At 37.0% G+C, this 22135-nt stretch overlaps 2 protein-coding genes across 3 annotated transcripts in view; one reads left to right on the top strand and one right to left on the bottom strand.

The window, feature by feature from the left end:
- Positions 1-20250, top strand: LOC306882035 (C-Jun-amino-terminal kinase-interacting protein 1-like; the record flags this gene model as incomplete). The annotated part of the gene is made up of 12 exons (XM_079436467.1): positions 1-56; positions 1379-1490; positions 3872-4105; positions 8107-8188; positions 10862-11731; positions 14265-14340; positions 14836-15011; positions 15276-15379; positions 16382-16489; positions 16792-16862; positions 17478-17576; positions 19127-20250. The coding sequence occupies 12 exons, from the start codon at positions 1-3 to the stop codon at positions 19197-19199; spliced, it is 2061 nt and encodes a 686-aa protein (XP_079292593.1). The 3' UTR covers positions 19200-20250.
- Positions 20251-20390: 140 nt separating this feature from the next.
- The window catches only part of mrpl21 (mitochondrial ribosomal protein L21), a 4673-nt gene continuing 2928 nt past the window's right edge, over positions 20391-22135 (bottom strand). The window contains exons 5-7 of one of the 2 annotated variants that reach the window (XM_079429619.1): positions 21508-21560; positions 20736-20839; positions 20391-20644 (exon numbers count right to left, since the gene is read on the bottom strand). In XM_079429619.1, coding sequence (XP_079285745.1) covers positions 20580-20644; positions 20736-20839; positions 21508-21560 — 222 coding nt within the window. In that variant the 3' untranslated portion in view covers positions 20391-20579. The remainder of the gene's footprint in view (positions 20645-20735; positions 20840-21507; positions 21561-22135) is intronic. The other variant, XR_013784896.1, reaches the window with a different exon arrangement.

The raw sequence follows: 22135 nt of genomic DNA, 5'->3' as shown, positions 1-22135 counted from the left end.
ATGGACTCCAACGGTGATGGCAAAGAGGAATGGACAGAGGAGCAATGGGAGAAATGGTATGAGCTTATTTTCTCTTCAAGATTGTGTTTTAATGGTAGATTATATTAAATGTTTCTGTGTTAGTGCATGTGTTTTGATGAGCAGCAGATCCATAGCAGATCATTATTTTTGTTGCATAGCAACACTCTGTTATGCCAAGGATCTTTTAATAATTTGTATGCAATATTATTTTCAGTATTGCAATGGAATTCTTGTCCTTTGGCAGCTGTTTGTTCATATACTGACATTAATATAAATTTGTATGGGCACAATTCTGTCTTCACCTGTTGTTTTTTTAATACAGATTATATTAATTGCAATGTCAGACTGATGCCGTGACAAAAGACTTTTATTTTGAAAGGGGCTGAGAATGTGCATGTTGCAAACCATGAGCTCTTTCATGCCACATAGAGACAAAAGCTGTTCTGAAATCATAGATGCAGTGTTTGATGAAAGCTGTTACAAGCATGCATGTGTGGAGTATAAATACAATACGGACAAACTACATCCATCATGGTGACATTGTCAGGTGACCTGTGACGTTTGCCAAGTCACTGCTTCCTGCCATGAATGCATTCAGTTGCATTAAAAAATATATATTCACCATATTAGTTTTTTTTCACATTTTGTTGTCTCATCCTTACGCTAAAATGCTTTAAATATTTTTTGCACATCAATATACAATTCAAACCTTATAATGAAAAAAAAATTGATTTGTAATAATTCTGCACATTTTTTAAAAAAGAAAAAAAACCTGAAATGCTACATTGGCATAACTTCATGCAGCGTTTGCTTTCTGCTTGCCAAATAAACAGACACTTTACATGCAGCAACTGAAACTGTTTTCATGCAGAATCAGGAGCCTACTTTATATACCGCTTAAAACAGAGCCTATATATAAGAATACTGTTTAATAGAAGAAAACCCTTGTGAGCATACATTTAAAATATGTACTTTTTATGGAAGCAGTATATTTTAAAAGAATATACTCAAGCGTGAACTGCATATGTTTTTGGGCATTTAAATGAAAATTTATTATAGTTTAAATTTAAGTGATTTTTGACCCACTTAAGTAGGACTTAAGTGCATATTTAATTTCATAATTACTTCTCTTGTCTTTGAAATATGATTACAGTACTGCTGAATGTACTGAAAAGCACTTATGATAAACTAACATATAATTTAATATAATTTCTACTGAAATTTGGATGTCAAGTGCACATTCAATACAGCTGTACACTTCTTTTTCACAACAGTTTATTGTGCAGTGCATTTAAAAACAAAGAAACTAACAGCCAATTAGCACCCCGTTGATCAATAACTGCTGTGGTCCTTACAGGTTGACCCAGGACATAGGCTTGGATGGATTTGAAGATGAGGACCTGTCTGAAATCACAGAAATCAAGGATGAATTTACACTGAGGTCCAGGCGCAACGACTCTGACATCAAGGTGAGAAAAGATCTTGCTTAACATCTGAAATATTACCGAACACAGTGGTTCCCAACCTTTCAGTCTACAAATCGCCATCGACTGTAGTAACACTAACTGCACCATGGTATTGTGGCTGAAATGTGGGGTATTTATATCAAATTTATTATATTAATGTAGACGTGTATTAAATGTATTAAAGGAGTAATGGAATGTAATTACACTATATTTGTGATTAAGCTAAATAAATGTATTTAGACTACCGTTTTACATATAAATAGGCTAACTAGAAACCATATAGTTGCACTTTTACCACAGTATTGAGGTGCTATATGTATGGTTTTAACTCTGGTTATCATGATGTAAATGTATGCTACTATGGAAGAACAATAGTTAATTTGAATAAAACTCTAAATAAAAAATAAAATAAAATTTCACCATATAAAAAGGAGGTTGTTGTAATTTTTACAGATGTTACTGATTTTGATAATGAACATAAATTTACATCTGCATCTTAACTCAAGCTACTACTGTCAACTCAATGTCAAATGTGCATTTCTAAGAGACAAAAAATTGATATTATTATTGCATATATACATATGGGCGTGTATAAATATATGGGGGGTTGGGGCTCAGATTACCATATGTGTAGGTTGGCATGAAAACAAGGTTGGGAACCACTGATCTAACAGACACTGCCAGTTACAATCCATCCCACCTTTCTGTACTTTTGTTCTAAATTTGACTTTTTCCTTTTATGAATAATTATCATTATTTATGACTGATTTCTCTGTTCAGGAAGTGACCTTCCTGTGCACTGCATCATTACACCTCCAGGTGGCACCTAGTGAGTGACCATGAAGCACATTCATGAACAGCATCTAGAGGAAATGATCTAGTACTCAACAAAACATTTCAAGTAGAAAGGATTACTGCCAGGAAGCAACGAATCAAGTGAAAATGGATTGTAGGACCATGAATAAAATAGCAGAGTCCACAAAACTAAGTGGTGAATTTCAGACAAATTAAGAAAACCTTAATGGGTGGTTATTAAGTCACACTGGCATGCAATGCATGTTTGCTGATTTAGCCTTAAATAGTAGTTAAAAATGACTAAAGTAACACTATATTACATTACTTTTAATGTCTGCAATTTTTAAACCAGTAAACACAGTAATATCGTGAAATATTATTACAATTTAAAATAGCTGTTTTCTATGTGGATATACCTTAAAATGTTCATTTGCAAAACCAGTAACACTTTACAATACTGTTCCATCATTAATGAATAACTTCACAGGAACAAAGGACTAATGTACTATTCACATTCTAGTAACTACTATTAACTAACAAGAATCTCTGATTAATGATTTAGTTAGTAATAGCGCTCGGTTGAATCTGGTAGTTCACAGCTAATCAATAACTACTGTTTTTTTCATATATATACTGAGAACTACTGTATACAGGTTCATAATTAATGTGAATTATGCATAATGTATAATTAATTCTAAAGTGGTAACCAGCTAGTTATGACAAGTATTACTATTACTTGGATCAGTATTCTAAAGTGAAGACCACTAGTAATGATTTAAGTGTTGCCAAATCTAGCAAAATGAATTACTAACCACAACCTTACAAAAATCTCAAAAGCTCACAATGATTTTAGTAATTACTGGAGTTATCATGAGCTTCACTTTAGAATGAATTATACATTATGCATTATTCATATTAATTATGAACCTGTATAGTAGTTAGTAGTTATTGGGGAGGTATGAAAAAACAGTAGTTACTGATTAGCTAATAGTGAACTACCACATTCAACTAAGCACTATTACTTACTAATTCATTAATCAGAGTTTCTTGATACTAGTTACTGTGCTAATATTGCGCTACTCATGTGTTCTTATGTAGTTATTTATTAACGATGGAACAGCATTCTAAAGTGTTACCGTAAAAACAGATACAGTAACTTTCAAAAATCATGTTGTTCTTTGTGCATTCCAATTGATCTCAATCAAACTGCAGTTGGGTTATTAAAAAATACAGCAAACTAACACGATAAAAACATCATAGCATAATAAAAAAAAGACTCTTCATTTCCACTCCACAGGATTTTTTTTTTTTTAGAAGCACTTTTTTATAATTTCGTCTCTAAATCAAAATCTGAGAGCAGGCCGAGCTGTATGTGTTAATGAGTCTCATTGTAATGCAGTGAGTAAACACCCGTATGAATAGTCTTTGTACCAAACCCCTCCCCGTCTCTTGTTCTCTTGGCTTCGCCGGTGCTGAAAATGCCAAAGTCTGATGTCATTGCTTGCTCTAGTGGTCCGGTCAGTGGCCCTCTCTTATTTTCTCATTCACTCTCTTCTCTGACTGACAGCCGGTCTTTGCAATCCCTGCAGGATCATGTGATCCAGGCACCCAATAGCGGCCTGGACGAGGTGGAGGCAGGCGCAGCGGGTCAGATCCAGGCAGAGACACATCCTTCACATCTTACTGATGCTGCCCACAGGAGCCAAAGAGCGGCTTGTCGACACGACAGCAAAGCATCAATGGACTCTGCCGTCAGCATGAATACCTACCGTCCAAAAAGACCCACCACTCTCAACTTATTCCCACAGGAGCCGCGGACTCAGGTAATAAACAGATTAAAATATGACTATAGATACACACCTGGTGCATTTTCTCTGATGAGGCGAGAGAAGCAGTGCATCCTAAAACATTTCAGTTAAGAAAATGCACAATTGACAGTGCAAACCTAAATATTATGAAGTACAAGTAGTGTAAATGGATTTGATGTTTTAATGACTAATTATAACTCTCTAACTTTGCCCTTGTAAAAAATAAGTATACTTTAGCATATGTTTAAAATGAGTACTCATTATGGAAATAATATACTTTAAAAGAATTATGTAAGTGTATCTTATATTTGTCACGGTGCACACACGAGGGAGGAACCAGGAACACGCAGACGAGGATAGAAACTCAAATAACATACTTTACTGAACATCAAGACATGGCAGGGCAAGGCAAGGCAAGGCAAGGCAGACAAGGACATCACCCACCGGGGTTAACGAGTAGACCAGACAAAATCTAACTAAACAGACAGGACTAATATACACAGGTAAATCATAGATAACGAGACGAACACGGCTAGACAAGAATAAACTAATGATTACATTTAACAAGGACAGGAAACAAACCAAATAAGGGCACAAGAGGCAGGAACACATGACACACACACGACAGTTCCCTGACATAACTCCCCCCTCCCGAAAGGCTCGTCCCGAGCCTTAACAGTTCCATCGGGGAGGGGGGGTGGGCGCTCTGGAGGCCTCTCAGGACAGACACGGACCACAGGACGGGGACCTCCAGAGCGGAACAGACAGACAGGACCCATGGCAGAGCAGGGAGCTCAGGAGGCCATGGCAGGTGGTAACTGTGGCCATGGCATCCTTCTTCGGCCCACCCACTCAACCCAGACCTCTACTACCCCCCCCCAAAATTTCCATGGGGAATCCAGGGGGTATCAGGAGCCCTCCGGGGCTAGACAGACAAAACACGACAAGACACGACAGAAACCCTCCAGGGTCAGACAAACACGACAGGACATCCCACAGGAACCAGAAGCCCTCCTGGGCTGGCTAGGAAGCTGAGTCTTCCTCTGGGCTTGACGAGGAGTCAGGGGCCCTCACAGGGTCCCTCAGCAACCTCCTCCACTTCTGCGACAGGGGGGGCAAGCGGCTGCGACTGGCCTCCATGGCCACAATTCAAGGAGCCGCCTGCCCCAGACGAGTCTCCATGGACAAGACAAGACATGGCATGACAAGGTAAGTTTAAAATGTTCCTGTGGGCACAACGAACACAAACACGGCTCTCCTGGCCGTGACATGTGGACTTGATCCACGGAGAGGGTATCGGCGACCGGCAGGCTTGAGTCAGCGGCAATCCGGTGGGCTTGAGTCAGCGGCAATCCGGTGGGCTTGAGTCAGCGGCGGACCGGCGGGCATTGAGTCAGAGGCGGACCGGCGGGCATTGAGTCAGAGGCGGACCGGCGGCGTGCACAGGGGAGCCGCGGACGGCGGCGTGAACAGGGGGAGCCGCCGACGGCGGCGTGAACAGGGGGAGCCGCCGACGGCGGGTTGGCTTTCCCCGCGGACGGCAGCGTTGATCTCCCGCGAACGGCGGGCTCGGTGAGCCGCGAACGGCGGCGTGACTAGGGGGAGCCGCCGACGGTGGGTCGGCTTTCCCCACGGACGGCGGCGTGATCTCCCGCGAACGGCGGGGCCGGTGAGCCGCGGAAAGCGGCGTGAACTCCCGCGAACGGCGGGCTCGGTGTGAGCGGCGAGGTTGGGAGCCGCGGGCGGCGGTGAACTTCTCCCGCGATCGGCAGACTTGAGGGCTCGCGGCCAGCGGACTCGCAGCACTCGCGGCAATCCTGCCGAACTCCCACGCCCACTTGACGCGGGCTAGGGCAGAAGGACGAGTGGCGACTTCCATGCCGCGAGGGACAAACAGAACAGGAACAAACAAAAAACTTTTCAAAAACGGAAAACAAAACAAGGTGAAGGGGCGCCGCTTACTGTTTGGGTCTGGTCTTCTGTCACGGTGCACACACGAGGGAGGAACCAGGAACACGCAGACGAGGATAGAAACTCAAATAACATACTTTACTGAACATCAAGACATGGCAGGGCAAGGCAAGGCAAGGCAAGGCAGACAAGGACATCACCCACCGGGGTTAACGAGTAGACCAGACAAAATCTAACTAAACAGACAGGACTAATATACACAGGTAAATCATAGATAACGAGACGAACACGGCTAGACAAGAATAAACTAATGATTACATTTAACAAGGACAGGAAACAAACCAAATAAGGGCACAAGAGGCAGGAACACATGACACACACACGACAGTTCCCTGACAATATTATCTGCAAGTACAACTTTACACTTTAATCTGATCATTAATGGTCAGAACAGTCTTTAAAATATGCTCTATAGACTGTATTATAATTACAGAACACTAAACACATTTTGTGTAATCATAAACATAAGGTATGTAATATTATTAATAATAATTTAAAGTGTTATGCATCAAATCAAAGGCATTTCAATATATGGACGTGTGTGTGTGTGTGTATACAAAAAAGCATCTACAAAGTAATTTCATGTCACTAAAGCACAAAGATCTCCTTAAAATACACACAAAAAAGGCAAATTATGTAATATTTAAAGAACAACTGTAAACTTAATAGGTGATTAATCAACTTTTATTGATATGGAAAGAGTACTGAAAAATCATATGAACATCATATGATTTGCAAAAACAAATAACTTAATTTTTAACAATTTTCAAAAATCCTGTTTTTTCATTGTGCATACCAATCAAATCAATCTGCAGTTGGGTTATTTTGATTAATTAACAAATACAGCTAACTAACACAATTAAACACAATAAAAACATGATTTTTGAACATTTAAAAAAACGTAGTTGTCTGTTTTTGCAAATAAACTCTTCATATCATACTTAAAATGACTTGGCCTATTACTTTCCAGAAATTCAGTTGTAACTTGTAACACTGCACAATGCAATTTAAAATACTGTATTTCACATTCCCTTTAATGGCTTTTGCCAGATAAAATATTGAAAATATAGGAAGCGTAGAAGTGACTTTGGTCTTGTTTTTCCACAAAGGTCTTATTTCTAGAACACAGTCCTGTATCTGAGCTTGTTAGTGCTTTGGCCCCAGTGCACAATAAAGTATGAGCGCCTCATTGTTATTCGGTGGCTTGATATTTGGTTGTCATTATCTGTTTGAATGAATGCTGTGAGCGAGGAGCCGAGGCGAGCTGAACACGAACAGAAAGAGACAGCGTTCGAAACAGTGCCTATTCCACACAACAATAGATACAGTTGCTTATTTTGTTGTGCCAGTTGTTGGTTATGTTTTTTTGAGGATGATGAGTAGAGAGCACAGTTGGGGGGGAATGGCACGGTAAAAGTACAGCTTTTAAAAATACAAAAAGTAAAAGTCCTGAGAAAAGCTATAACGAGTTTCTGTAATCTGTTACTTTACCCCTCTGCTTTTATGTTGGAGGAATGATTTAAAGCTGATGGTCTGTGTGGAGAATGTTAATATGGGTCAGTATGGAGCAAAAGAGTGGACTTTATTGTAAGAGTGAGAAAGAATCGGAGCAAGACAGGAAAGTCATTTGGACTTTTAAATGCACCTCGCTTACTGAACACTGTTGTGTTATTCCTTGAGTGCTCGATTTTGGGTGCCAGAAAGTGTTTAGGGTAGCACCCATAACTTCAACCCTGAGAAGATTTGTGCAGTGGAGTTCAATAGTCTAATGTGTATGGCTGTGCTTATTTGGAGTCTGAAAATTCCTGCTGGCAACTATAAGCTATCTGACTGAAATCACCAGCAAGTCAAATTTGGACATATTTGTCTGTGCGTCTGATTAAATAATGTGAAAGATTAAAAGAAAAGATTGATATTACCTCTGGTTCATCAGTACTCAGTGCCATGCATACAGAAAATGATGCTATATGCACAGTTTGCATACTGTATACTGCAGAATCTCTATATTAGTATGCTAAAACCTGTCTGTTGCCTCTCATCATCAGGATACTTTGAACAACAACTCATTTGCAAAGAAGTACAGCTGGCAGCAGAAGATCTCCCAAACCTTGCCGCCCCTTAAAACAGGTGAGTGTAGAGATCTTCGCTTACGTGTATGCGCTTAAGTCTTACTTGCAACAGAAACAACAGTGTTCTCTACTTAAAACAAAGGGTTTTTAAACAGAATTTTGTGTTTTTGCAGTTATCCTGCTTTCAGTATTGTGACCTATACGATATATTTACATTTACTGAAATAAAATACCTTAAAGGAATATACTTAAGTATGAACTGCTCAGACACTTAATTGCATGTTAATTACAATTTAATGAAATATATTGTAGTTTAAATGTATAATAATTGGATAACACTTTACAATAAGGTGTCAGTTGTTAACATTAGTTAATGTATTAACTAACATGAGCAAACAATGAACAATGCATTTATTACACTATTTATTAATCTTTGTTAATGAAAATGCAGTTGTTCATTGTTTATTCACGTTAGTTCACAGTGCATTAACTAATGTTAACAAACACAACTTGTGATTTTAATAATGCATTAGCAAATGCTGAAATGAACAAGATTAATAAATGCTGTAGAAGTATTGTTCATTCTTAGTTAATGTTTACTAATGCTATTAACTAATGAACCTTATTGTGAAGTGTTACCAATAATTGCAATTAGCTGAACTTTAGTCATATTTAACCAACTTAAGTACATCTTCATATGTAATTTCAGAATTATTTCTATTGTATTTGAAATATGGTTAAAGTACTGCTGAATGTACTCACAAGCATTTATGATAAACTAAAATATGCTTAACTTCTATTGTATGTAACTGGTATGTAATGCATTTAAATATATTTGCAATTACACATAAAGTTGCAATTTAGTACATTTAAAATATATTAACCTTAAATGTAAAATAAAATAACAGAACACACTGCAATTAAAATATAATCAAGTACTTTACATGTGCCTGTAGTCAACAGATCAAAATAAGTGTCTTCTTTAAAGCACATCAATTACCATTTTAAACTTGCGTAAAATGTTTAACATTACAAACTACAATTTTTAAAAGCGTACTTAAGTGTGTTAAGAAACAGCCATGAAAGCTATGTTTCTTTACATACACTTAGGTGACACTTTTTTTTTTTTATATATTATATTGTCTGCAAAGTGTTTTTTTTTAAAATATACTTTCATGATTTGAAGTACACTCCAAGTGCACAAACAGTATGATTAAGTGCATCTTTTCAAAGGCGTGCTTTTAAAAGGGTTTTTTGTTGTTGCATTTTGCTGTTAATTTTGTAGGTAATTTGACAGTTTGTCGGCTAGCTCACTGTATGCCAAACCTCCCTTGCTTTGTTGTCTCAATGACAAAAGACCAGCATGTTTTGCTGCCAACTGTGGTCATGTGAATTCGGTTTAGTTGAGTCATCTACAAAAACATGTTTGCATGTGCACTCTAGTCAAACAATGGGTCGCATAGGCATAACTAACATCTTGGTCTGTCTGTTTCAAAAACAAACAAAGCCATTTTATTTTTTATTAGTCTGCATGTTAGTAGACTATTACTACTGATCTCCCCTAGTAAAAAATAAAGGTTACACTTTATTTTATGGTGCCCTTGTTACAGTGTAATTATACATTTAAGTGCATAAGTAATATTAATTAACTACATGTACTTAGGTTTATGTTTAGGGTTTGGCTTAGGGTTACTTGCATGTAATTACACATCATTTATTGTTATTATAATAGTACGTACATGTAACGTTTAACACGGACACCTTAAAATAGAGTGTTACCAAACTAAATATAATAAAATTAATTTGAAATACATTTATTTCAGGCTAAGTATACTACAAATACCTTTACATATTTACAGTACGTACTTAATAAAAAAATACCCAGCAATTGTATTTTTAGTATACTAAACTGGTATACTAAATGTCTGCTAAACTGGAACAACTAATTTTATACTTAATGCACTTTAATTGTGCGGAAGTAGAGCTGTATAATTTAGTGTTCACCGTCTGTTTGATTACATGCCATTAACTAACCGCATGAATTTTACTGTACATTTCTGCCATATGGACATCAACTTGACATAGTCACCACTTATAAGCTACTACTAAATATAATGTAGAAACTATAAATAGAAACTTTAATTTTCTGTAAAACTGCTTTGCATCGATTTGTATCATGAAAAGCGCTATACAAATAAACTTGAATTGAATATATTTGTGCTAAAGTGGAACTACAACTAATTTTGTTCTTTGCACTTTAATTGTGCGGAAGTAGTGCTGACGTCCAACTAAAGATAAACTGAAGTATGTTTGATTGTGCTAAAGTGGAACTATTGCAAGTATTGCCTACTTCAGGTAGCTACAATTTAAATATCTTGCATTTAAAGACCGATATTATTCAGAGATCTTACAATCCTCAGCAATATTGACATTAAAACACATTTTAGGCTTAATATTAAGAATTGTGCATTGTGCACAAGTTGCACTCCAAATAAAGTTTAATTATAATTTTTATATCAGTAAGTCTTGAGCACTATGTCAGCAAAATAATAGATTTTAACTATACTTAGTATGAAATAAAAGTATTTTAAATTTTTTTACTAGGGTCAAAACTTAATTTTAACAGAATAATTAAAATGCACTGCCATATTTATGTGTGTTTGTGTGTGTGCATTGACTTGATCGATACTCTCTCAATTCACATTTTTGTGCACAATCCTCCTGCAACCAGGTGAACTGATGCCATCTCGCGAACACACATGTCTGAGCGACGAGGAGAAGCACCAGCCGGCTCAAAGTCGGACTCAAATGAAAAACTGTGGCACCTCTACTGACAAACCCAACAGCTGTCCCTCCAAACACACTCAAGCTCCATACAGAGCCAGAGACGTGCACAGAGAAGAGGGCCACTGCGAGCGCATCCGTTATCACACAGACGTCCGGCTTGAGCCAACGGAGGAGATCTTTCTGACGCCGATACAGCGCTGTACTCAGGGTCTGGAGCACGAGAGAACACCGGCACTTTCCCAAGTAATCCTAGACATCTCTGACAACGAAGCCCCCCCTCCGTACAGCAAACAGGATCTGCAGCCGCCGTCCTATTCCTCCTGTGTGGAAGCTTTGGCTGCTGTGGACCCTGATAGTAGCGGCGAAGAAGCAACTGGAGCAGAAGATCTGTATTACAGAGACTGTGGCGCAGGCGAGGCTCATGCCCACTGTGAGAGTTCGTCGGGAATGCTGCGGACCTCCATGAGCAACTCGGATGCGAGTGGACTTTCGTACGATTCGGTCAAATACACGCTGGTCGTGGACGAGCACGATCAGCTGGAACTCATCAGCTTGAAAGAGTGTTATCGAGGATACAGTGATGACAGCGACTCAGCCACCATCTACGATAACTGCGTCTCCTCTCCATACGAGTCGACTCGTGAGAAAGAGGATGAGGAGGATGAGAACGAGAATGAAGACAGGGGAAGAAAACAAAGCGGGAGCAAACAGGACGCTTCGACGTGTCTGTCAGAGGACTCCACGCCTGAGGCCGACATGCAGTTTTCTCGGAAATTTGTTAACGTTTTCATGAAAGGTTGCTCACGCTCCTCCAGTGAGTGCACTTTTATATATTTTTAGCATTTGAACACTATAAGTCAAAAGTTTGGAATTCGTTTTTTTTGTGTGTGTTTTTAAAAAGAAAGAAGTCTCTTCTGCTCACCAAGGCTGCATTTATTTGATCAAAAATACAATAAAAACAGTAAAATTGTTAAATGTTATTACAATTTAAAATAACTGCTTTCTATGTGAATATATTGTAAAATATAATTTATTTCTGTGATGTAAAGTTGCATTTTCAGCAGCATTACTCCAGTCTTCACTTCTGATTATTATCAATGTTGAAAACAGTTGTGCTGCTTTTTTTGGCAATTTATCTTGCTGCCGCATTCTGGATTAATTCTAAAGGTTTGATAGAACTGGCTGGAAGACCTGCCAAGAGGACATTGCAATAGTCCAGCCTTGACAGAACAAGAGCTTGAACAAGGAACTGTGAAGCATGTTCCGAAAGAAAGGGCCTGATCTTCCTGATGTTGAATAAAGCAAATCTGCAGGACCGGGTATCTTTAGCAATGTGATCTGAGAAAGTCAGCTGATCATCAATTATAACTCCAAGGTTTCTGGCTGTTTTTGAAGGAGTTATGGTTGATGAGCCTAACTGGAAGGTGAAATTGTGATGAAGTGATGGGTTCGATGGAACCACAAGCAGTTCTGTCTTGGCAAGGTTGAGTTGAAGGTGATGATCCATCATCCAGCAAGAAATGTCTGTTAGACACGCTGAGATGCGAGCAGCTATCATTGGATCATCAGGATGGAATGAGAAGTAGAGTTGAGTGTCATCAGCATAGCAGTGATATGAAAAGCCATGTTTCTGAATGACAGAACCTAGTGATACCATGTAGACAGAGAAGAGAAGTGGTCCAAGAACTGAGCCCTGAGGCACCCCAGTAGTTAGATGTTTTGAATTGGACACCTCACCTCTCCAAGATACCTTGAAGGACCTTTCTTAAGTAGTGGGGTTATACGAGCCTGTCTAAATGCTGAGGGAACAATTCCAGTGTGAAGGGATGTGTTAATAATGTGAGTGAGTGCAGGTACAATTGCAGGAGAAATGGCTTGAAGGAGATGAGATGGTATAGGATCAAGTGGACAAGTAGTAGGATAATTAGAAAGGATGAGTTTGGAGACTTCTGCCTCCAAGAGTGAAGAGAAGGATGTTACAGAAAAATCTTACAAAATATTTCTATTTTGAATAAATGTTGTTCTTTTGAGCTTTTATAATTAATCACAGAATCCTGAAAAAAATAATCATGGTTTCCACACAAATATTATTAATTTTCAACATTGATGATAAGGATCATTATTGATACTTAAGCGATAATAGTAACTGAAAATAACTGAAATATTAGAATGATTTCTGAAGGATCATTCAGCTTTGATCACAGCAATAAATAACATTTGAACATATTTTCATATAGAAAACAGCTATATTGAATGGTACTATTATTTCACAATTTTACTGTATTTTTGATCAAATAAATGCAGCCTAGCAGAACATAAGAGACTTCTTTCAAAAACATTACAACTTTTTAATAATTCCAAACTTCTGACCTATAGCATATTTCTCTTTCAATGAAATCTATAGATACTAAAACTTTTCTGCATGTGAAAAGGTTTTCTGCATGCTTTGCTGACACTGAATGATGATGAGTGTGCATAATTGTTCCACATGAGCAGTACTCTGGTTGCAGTTGTTTTTGGCAGTCGTGATGTGACGTGGCACACTGTGCTTTCATCAGGTCACAGTTTATTTATGTAGTCCTGGGATTACTGGATGTCAGGAGTGTTTCGAATCAAGGGGGCACTGCCTTCCCGAAAAGCTTTGGATGAGAAAAGAATCTACACTACAAAAACAAAACAAAAAGTATTACAAATTATGAGCTCAAAATAGTGAAAAATCACTCTTTTTGCTCAAGTCAAACTATCCAACCACATCAGCAGATTTTGTGTTCTTACTGAGGTCAAGTGGGGTGTTAATGTGAGAAAGGTAAGGGGGAATACAGGCGAAATGTCACTTAAGAGGACATAATGCTTTCTGCTAGAAATGGATTGATCGGTTACAAAGTAAACAATTTACCCACTGGATCATTACCACGTTTGGTCACATTCAAATCTAAATGAACTTTCTATGATCATGCTGGAGAGCTAGTTTAAGAGGCAATCAGCTCAGTTAAAATATCAGTCAAGTTAAATTATTATTACCGGTTAAATATACCGGTTAAAACAACATACACATTTAAAAAAAAATGAAGTACAGTTTGTTTTGTATATTCCTAAAAGCCCTTAATAACCCTTTAGCTTTTAGTTTGTTCAGCGTAGATTGCTTCCCTGGGTGTGTTTTGCAATTGTATCAAATCCTCAATTAATATGTCAATTAGAAAGTACTAACAGTGATGGGAAGTTGTTGTGTAAGAATAGATCAGTATTCGACCGTAATTAGAATGCACTGTATATTGATATAATGCACTGTACTGATGTGAATGTGTTTGTATGACAGGCTGAAACAAACTCTTTGCTTTGGTTTTTAGGTACAGAATCTTTTGGCTTGTTTTCCTGCATAATTAACGGAGAAGAGAGAGAACAGACGCACAGAGCCGTGTACAGGTGAAACAGACTGAAACACATGTGTTACTGTTAACAGTGGATACTGGGTCATTCTCAGGAAATGACACCATTTGTGACAGAAAACAAACAAACATATCATTTGAATAGGCAATGAGCACTTGCATATCGTTGCTCTTTTGTTGATTTTGATTGCTTCATTGTCCTCATTTATAAGTCGCTTTGGATAAAAGCATCTGCTTAAAAAACTAAATGTTTGTAGTCAAATATTATTATTGTTTTTAATTATGTCACTCCTTTAAATATGATGTCTGAAAGACCAAACCACTATTTTCAAAAGATGGAAATGGGGAAATTACTCCGTAATGCTGCTTTATAACCCAAATGTGTTTAATTAAGTTAATTTAATTAAGTATCTTGTTCATTTTATTAGTAGTAGTAAGTCACTGGGACCAAAATAAGACAAATCTCACCATCTGAGAACAAGCCAGATAGAAAAGCAAGGATGCCCTGGCCTGATGGAGGTGTTTTTGTCAGGTTTGTCCCTCGTCATGATGATGAGCTGGAGCTGGAGGTCAACGACCCTCTGCTGGTGGAGCTGCAGGACGAGGATTACTGGTACGAGGGCCACAACATGAGAACCGGAGCACACGGCATCTTTCCTGCTTATTACGCCACTGAGGTCTTCAAGGAGCAAGAGCTTACTTTCAATGGTAAGAGCTGGAGATTCAGTTCACTGTGTTTTAAATAATGACACGATTGTCTTCTGTAGAGTTGCTTTCTGAGTTCACATCATAGCTAATGAACTTTGCAACAATAACTCTGTTATTGAATTAAAATGAAACAACACTGGACTAAAGTGAGCTGAATACTGAGAGCTGCTTTACAGCTGAAATTGTATTTCATGAGCACTATATACAAATGTGACTTGGCTTTTAATAACTTAACAAAATACTTAAATATCTTGTTCTCATTAGCAAAAAGTTCTGAATGGATGGAGAAATATTCGATGAAATTCCTCGGTTCGGTTCAAGTGCAGAATCACAAAGGCAATGATGTTTTGTGTGCAGCGATGCAAAAGGTCTGGATAAGATTTACATCACATTTCACTGCATATTTTAAACGAACAAAATAAAACTGCATTTCTTACAGTAAAAAATGTTTCATGTGAAACTTGCGACGGGCAAATTTCACTATTCTTTGTTTAAAATGTTGATTACATAAATATCAAAAAATATTTAGGCCTAAATGAATGATTTATGTATTTGAATTGCATATAAAATTTCCATCAATTTGGATTACACAGTTTTAAAGCATGTGTCTGTCATAATTAAATGAAACGGGTCAGATTTCTGTAATAGTACTAATATAAACTGAATGTGTTTTAAATACACAATAACCAGGTTTATGCATTATCATCGGACAATCTGATTTGTTATCTGATCTCTGCTTTTTCCACAGCTAGCCATGTTCATATGTTTAACTGTATAAATGTAATTCAGTTAAACAATGAACAGATTTATTCTGATTCTAAGCTATTTGACTAAATATCATATATACAGCTGTGCTCATAAATTTACATTCACCTTGAAGAATATGCAAAATGTTAATAATTTTAATATTTATTTAGTAAAAAAGTATTAACATTTTGCATATTCTGCAAGGGGCATGTAAATTTATGAGCACAACTGTATATGTTATATATGTTTTATAAAATTCTTAAATATTTCAAAATGGCAAATATTATTTAAAAAATGTTTTATTTAAATTCAATCAAAAAGAGTTAATAAACTATGCCATATACCTTTTTTGAGCACATAAATCTCATCTGATTCATTTATGTTTAACTGATAAACACTATGCATCACATTTATTAGTATCAAGTTTATTAATCCAGCTGGATGCACATTTAAGTTGAGATTCTAATACATAAATCTTAAATTTGGGCCTTAAATATTATTTGATTGTAGTGAGGGAATCAGCACACACACTTGGGTTAAGCACATGTAAGATGAAACACTTTCTGAATGATGGTCTTCATATATTCCTCATTAGACTGATGATAGTTTCTGATTGACTCCAGATTGCGATGAACAGGAGACTGACGGTGCATTACAATCCTCCCTCATCCTGCGTCCTCGAGATAAACGTGAAGGGACTCAAACTCACGGTGCAGGATGATTTGGACATGGTAAAGCCACACGCACATTCGTCTGCTGCATTAGAAATGCTTGTTTTATGATCGTCTTCAAGCATGTTTTTGCATCAAGCATCTCCTCTCCATGCTGTATTTCAATTCTCAAGACTTAAACATTAAGACTCAAGTAATGCTGTTGTTTGTTGAATATTTAGCTGTATGAAATCAAACAGTACAGATGAACTGGGCTAGAAAAACTTTTAAAAAATATTCAGTATGTGTCCCAGTAATTAGTGAACGGAGGCTGTAGGCTTGAGAACATGCTGTCTAATTGTGTTATGAATGTGTTTCCACAGAGCAGCCAATATAGTCACTTTTTCCATTTGAAAAACATCTCATTTTGCGGCTATCATCCCAGAAACAAGAAGTAAGTCAAGCATTTACCAGCAACCTTCCCATTTTTACTGACAGTGATGATGGTTTTATTATTATTAATTTGCATCACTACAGTTCAAAGGTTTGGGGTCAGAAAGGTTTTTTTGGAAAGAAATTAATACTTTTATTCAGCAATTAAGGATGCATTAAATTGTTCAAATGTGACAAACAGAAAGTTCCAAAGAACAGCATTTATTTGAAATATAAATCTTTTGTAACATTATATATGTCTATCAAAGAAACCTGGAACATAAAATGCATCACGGTTTCCACAAAAATACGAAGCAGCTCTACACTTATAATGAAAATAAATGTTTCTTTAGCAGTAAATCAGCATATTAGAATGATTTCTGAGAGATCATGTGACACTGGAGACTGGAGTAATGATGCTGAAAATACAGCTGCATCACAGAAATAAATGACATTTGAACATATATTCACATAAAAAAATGGTTATTTCAAATTGTAATAATATTTCACAACTTAACCGTTTTTACAAAAAAAAAGAGCCTTGGTGACCAGAGACTTCTTTCAAAAACATCAAAAAATCATACTGACCTCAAACTTTTAAGCAGTTGTTAATGCGTTAGTTCTGTGGGTTATACAGGTATTTTGGCTTTATTACCAAACATCCAGCGGATGAGAGGTTCGCCTGTCACGTCTTCGTGTCTGAGGACTCCACCAAACCGCTTGCAGAGTCTGTGAGGTCAGTCTGGGTTTTATGCTGGCTTGACAAGGCTTGAGTATGCTGATTAAGCTTTTTCTTCTGAGACTAAATATAGTCAGTACCCGAGGTTTCAAGCTACAACCACCAACTTCGGCTCAGACCTCCAGACTGGTCTGACTCGGGTTGCTATATCATTTCTAATTGAACGGACTTACATTTTTCATTAAACGGATGATCAAAACTACTAATAAATCCCACCGACTTTCACTGAGGGGCATCAAAACTTTTGTACAATAACACATATAGAGTATTTATTTTAAAGCTTGCTCACAACATGTTAAATCATGCTAGCAGCATGCTAAGACATGCTAGCAATGTGCTAAATCATGCTAGAAATATGTTATGAAAATTAACCATGGTTTTAAGTTTAGTAACCATGTTTTAAACTATGATTAGTGTTGCAAGACCATGGTTAATTTGTGGTTACCATGGTTTAACTATAGTAACCTTTTTTTTTTTTTGGTTTTATTTGTAAAACCATGGTTAATTTTCGTAAGGAAATCATGTTAGCAACATGCTAAAACAAGGGGTTACGTAGGTAACCTAGTTCTGTGAATGAAGTCAACACAGCACAGTAAGGGTCAGCCTCGCTAAGAATGAGCTGTCAGGAGACGGTATATCAAATTAACCACGTCCTGCTTGCAATCATGGACTATAAATACAGGTGCAAAGCAGCCTGCGGTTTCTCTTTAGCCGACTAGTGACAAATGCTCCCCGAGTGTTGTGTTGACTTCATTCACAGAACTAGGTTACCTACATAACCCCTTGCTCTATTTCATCTCAGTCAACATGCCATAGTATGGGTCAAGTGTGTACCAGATAAGGTCAGGAGGGGAGAAAAACCCAAGCGGGGCAATAAACTCAAGGAAACCAATTCATGCTAACAGGACATTTATTAGTTTTCCTGTCATTTACACAGTTAAGTTTGGAAGAAGTGAAATAGATGATCACTTCTCCTAATCTTAAACACGCAGGGTGCACAGAGTAGGCATGAATTTAACTCACCCTCTTAGCTGAAGAAAAGCAGTCTTCAGTGTGAGAGATTCCATCCCTATTTCATCTAACAGTTCAAAAGGAGGATCTGTCAGAGCCTTCAAGACAATACCCAGATCCCATGAGGGACTTAGCTGCGCTTGAGATGGACACAGTCTGCGAGCCCCTTTCAGATAACGCCTGACAAGAGGTTGAAACCCAGCTGTGTAACCTCCGTAGCCTTCATGACAATCAGATATAGCAGCTACATCACCTCTCAAGGTTGATTCTGTTACTCCAGTCAACGTTTAAGACAACATTTTAATAGCATTTTATTGACTGAGTGAAATCTTCAAACTATAAGCTTTTTAAAGTTATTTCAAACAAGGCTTTGTCAAGCCAACATTAATGTTTGTGTACACACTTTACTCATCTAGTCCTACAATATAATGCATCTGTAATAAACTGCACACTTCTATGACTCAAGTATTTAATTCTATTTGTTTTTTATTGGCTCAGAAAGTGTTTATTAGTGTATTCTCTGTCTTCTTTAACAGGAAAGCTTTCCATTTGTACTATAAAGAGTTTGTGGAGGTCTCGTGTCCAACAGAAGACATCTACCTGGAATAAGCTCTGACTACAACACAGCAGTGTATATTACGACTATGCTACATGAGTATATGAGAAATAATATATGTATATGATCAAAGACTAATATATCTGACAAAAAGGACCAAACGAGATGAAGCGTGACTGAGGGTTATAACGTGATGCACATGACCTGATCAGAATTCGTCAGACTGATGCACAAAAGAAAAATTGTACAGTATATAATTTTTAGGATGCTTTGGATGTGGCTTTCATCCATTTCTCTGCTCTTGCTGCTGCGCTGCACTTCAGGCTTCATAGAGGATATTTTTTCATAGCACATAACTTATAAAATATTAGTAAAACCTATTAACGGTAACCAGTTTAATGAGACGAACAAATCTGCCATTTCAGCTGTTTGTGATGTCTTGATGTCTGTTGCATTTTACAGGCATACCAGCATAATTAATTCCCAAAACAAGCCTGTAAAGTGAAGTTTTATTCATTTGAAATCCTAAAATAGGACTCCTTTGTTACCAAATGAAAAACTGATCTATAAATAGCAACAAAAGGAGTTATAAGGCAATTTTATCTTATTAATAGAAGTCATTAACAGCTGATCAGAAAATGTTTTAGGACTTTCCCTCTAAGTGCAATGGAAATAGTTAAAATAATAATAATAATAAAAACAAGTGCCAGAGTTGCTGTTAAAGCTAGAAGGTAAATGACTTCGGAAGATCTGCTTTTGGCTTGGTTTTAATAAACTCCTGAGGTATTTCTTGTGAAAGCAAGAGTGTATTACATCAGTATGAAGAAATTATGTACAAATGATGCGCTCATTAAAGACTTGTTCATCATTTGTAGATCACTTGTTTTATACCAATATACTACAAACTGAAGATGATACATTTAAATATTTACATTTGTTTTCCAGAAGATGTATATTGCTTATTTCTGTGAAAGCCTCATGAATCATTATAAATAATATGTCAAATTTAAATCAATACTTAGGTTTCTTTATGCAGAGGGTGCCAGCAACCTGGGGTTTTCTGTTGTTTCGCAGCACGGTAATAAATCCTTTTTAATCTTGGTCAAACAATATTTAATTCATTAGACCCTATCACTCATTCTTTGATGCTTACAAAATAGTTTCCAATAGCTTTTTAATTTTGAAGTCGGCAACATCACTAACGATCATCTTAATAGCGCAACAGACTCAAGGATTCGCTCCATCTGTATGAGACAAACACATTTATTGTGACACACAACAGACCGTTATATACAATAATACACAGCAACTCACTGCTCAAGCCTAAGATGATAAAGGCAATCTGAAAACTTTATTTACATGGTCTCAAATATGAAATCGTTCCTGATCATGGCACATTTCTACTGGAGAATGCACCACATGTTGTCAGCAGGTTAAACCAGTTTTGGTGAAACATCAATGGTGTTGATCCTTAATACGGTCTGCGGCTGAATAATGACTGTGGGGGGGGAAAGTTGAATGAATGCACTGGTGAAAAATCCAAACAATGAAAGACTAAACATCGAGTGTGGATTTATAATTCCTCATACTTCTCTTTCTTTGGAATCGATGTCTCTTCCAGAATCTCATGTGAACCATTGGCCAGGATTCGGTCTTCTCAATGACTGTAGCGTGAACTTGTACTAAATCACGGCTGAGCATCAAACAAACAGACGTGATCAAAGCAGATATTAGAGGAATATAATAATATAACATAACAGAATCTGAAAATGCAGTCAGTTACCACAGAGAACGACTGAATAACAGAGAAAGTGTCATCAGATATTCGACTAAAACCTGTCAATGCATAAAAATGACTCTTCATGAAATAAAAAAAGAGATATTTGTTTTAAATGTAGAAGCACCAAACTTGTGTCCATTCTACCACGTCTACATAAATCCATGAATAATGTCAGAAATGTAAACAAACTCAAACCAGACGGTTTCACAGCACTGTACCAATAATAAAACTTGTTTTCTAGCAAGAACACAATGATTCCCATCAGACATCTATTGGAAGTGTATTTTTGCACACATTTTAGGTTTGTTTTTCAATGAAATGCTACACTTATTTTCCACTTAATAATGCACTCTGGGTATTTAAATGGTGGAGAAGTAAGCGATCGTCAGACTCATGCATAAAATAAAGATTAGCCCATTTATTAGGGAAATAAAATGTCAGAAGATACTAAATTTCATTTTAGTCCATTTATTTAGTGAACTTCAGCTTCAAATTACTTTTTATTATATACATTTGTTTGCAAACTGAGGTCATGGTGTATCAATATTTCTTGGATTATAACTGTATAAACTGCATCTTACCTGAGAAGTGGTTTTCCAACAAGAGTGAAATCATTTCCTCCAACTAACAGCACCTGCAAAGAAGCATGAGCATGAAAACTTTGATTACTATACAAATATTATATCCCGTGTTGCATGGTAAGGTAACAAAACTATAAAAAAAAAATTAGGAAACAAAACATGTATTTAGTTCAGGAGTAATGCTATATTTTTGCATATTAACTTCTTGTATTACACCACAATATATTTGATAAATTATTTCTCAGTAATGAATGATGTGTGACTGGAATAATCTTCAGGCATGTGATGAGTCAAAACAAAAAAGGCCTGATGCTAATAACACTTTTTGAAAACAGCATTTTGCATTTATTCCAATGTGACTTATAGATGTCAGTTATTGTCAAGTATTTGCATTGTTTCAAGCCATTAAAGGCACAATATGCAAGTTTTCGCTGCTAGAGGTGGCATTTACGAAACAATAACAAAGGCGGAACTTTTGGAAAACCGTAAAGTACACAACTGCATAAAATATATCACACTGTGCAAGTAGTTTTTGGAAATTTTATTACGAAAATCTTACATATCGTGCCTTTAAATCGTGGAATTGTTTAAGGACCCAGCTGGCCATTTGGATAACAATGATGACGCG

This window comes from Barbus barbus (genome assembly GCF_936440315.1).
Source record: "Barbus barbus genome assembly, chromosome: 2".
Classification (NCBI taxonomy): domain Eukaryota; kingdom Metazoa; phylum Chordata; class Actinopteri; order Cypriniformes; family Cyprinidae; genus Barbus; species Barbus barbus.
The sequence above is the reverse complement of the archived record's forward strand: the minus strand, read 5'-3'. Positions and strand labels throughout refer to the sequence as shown.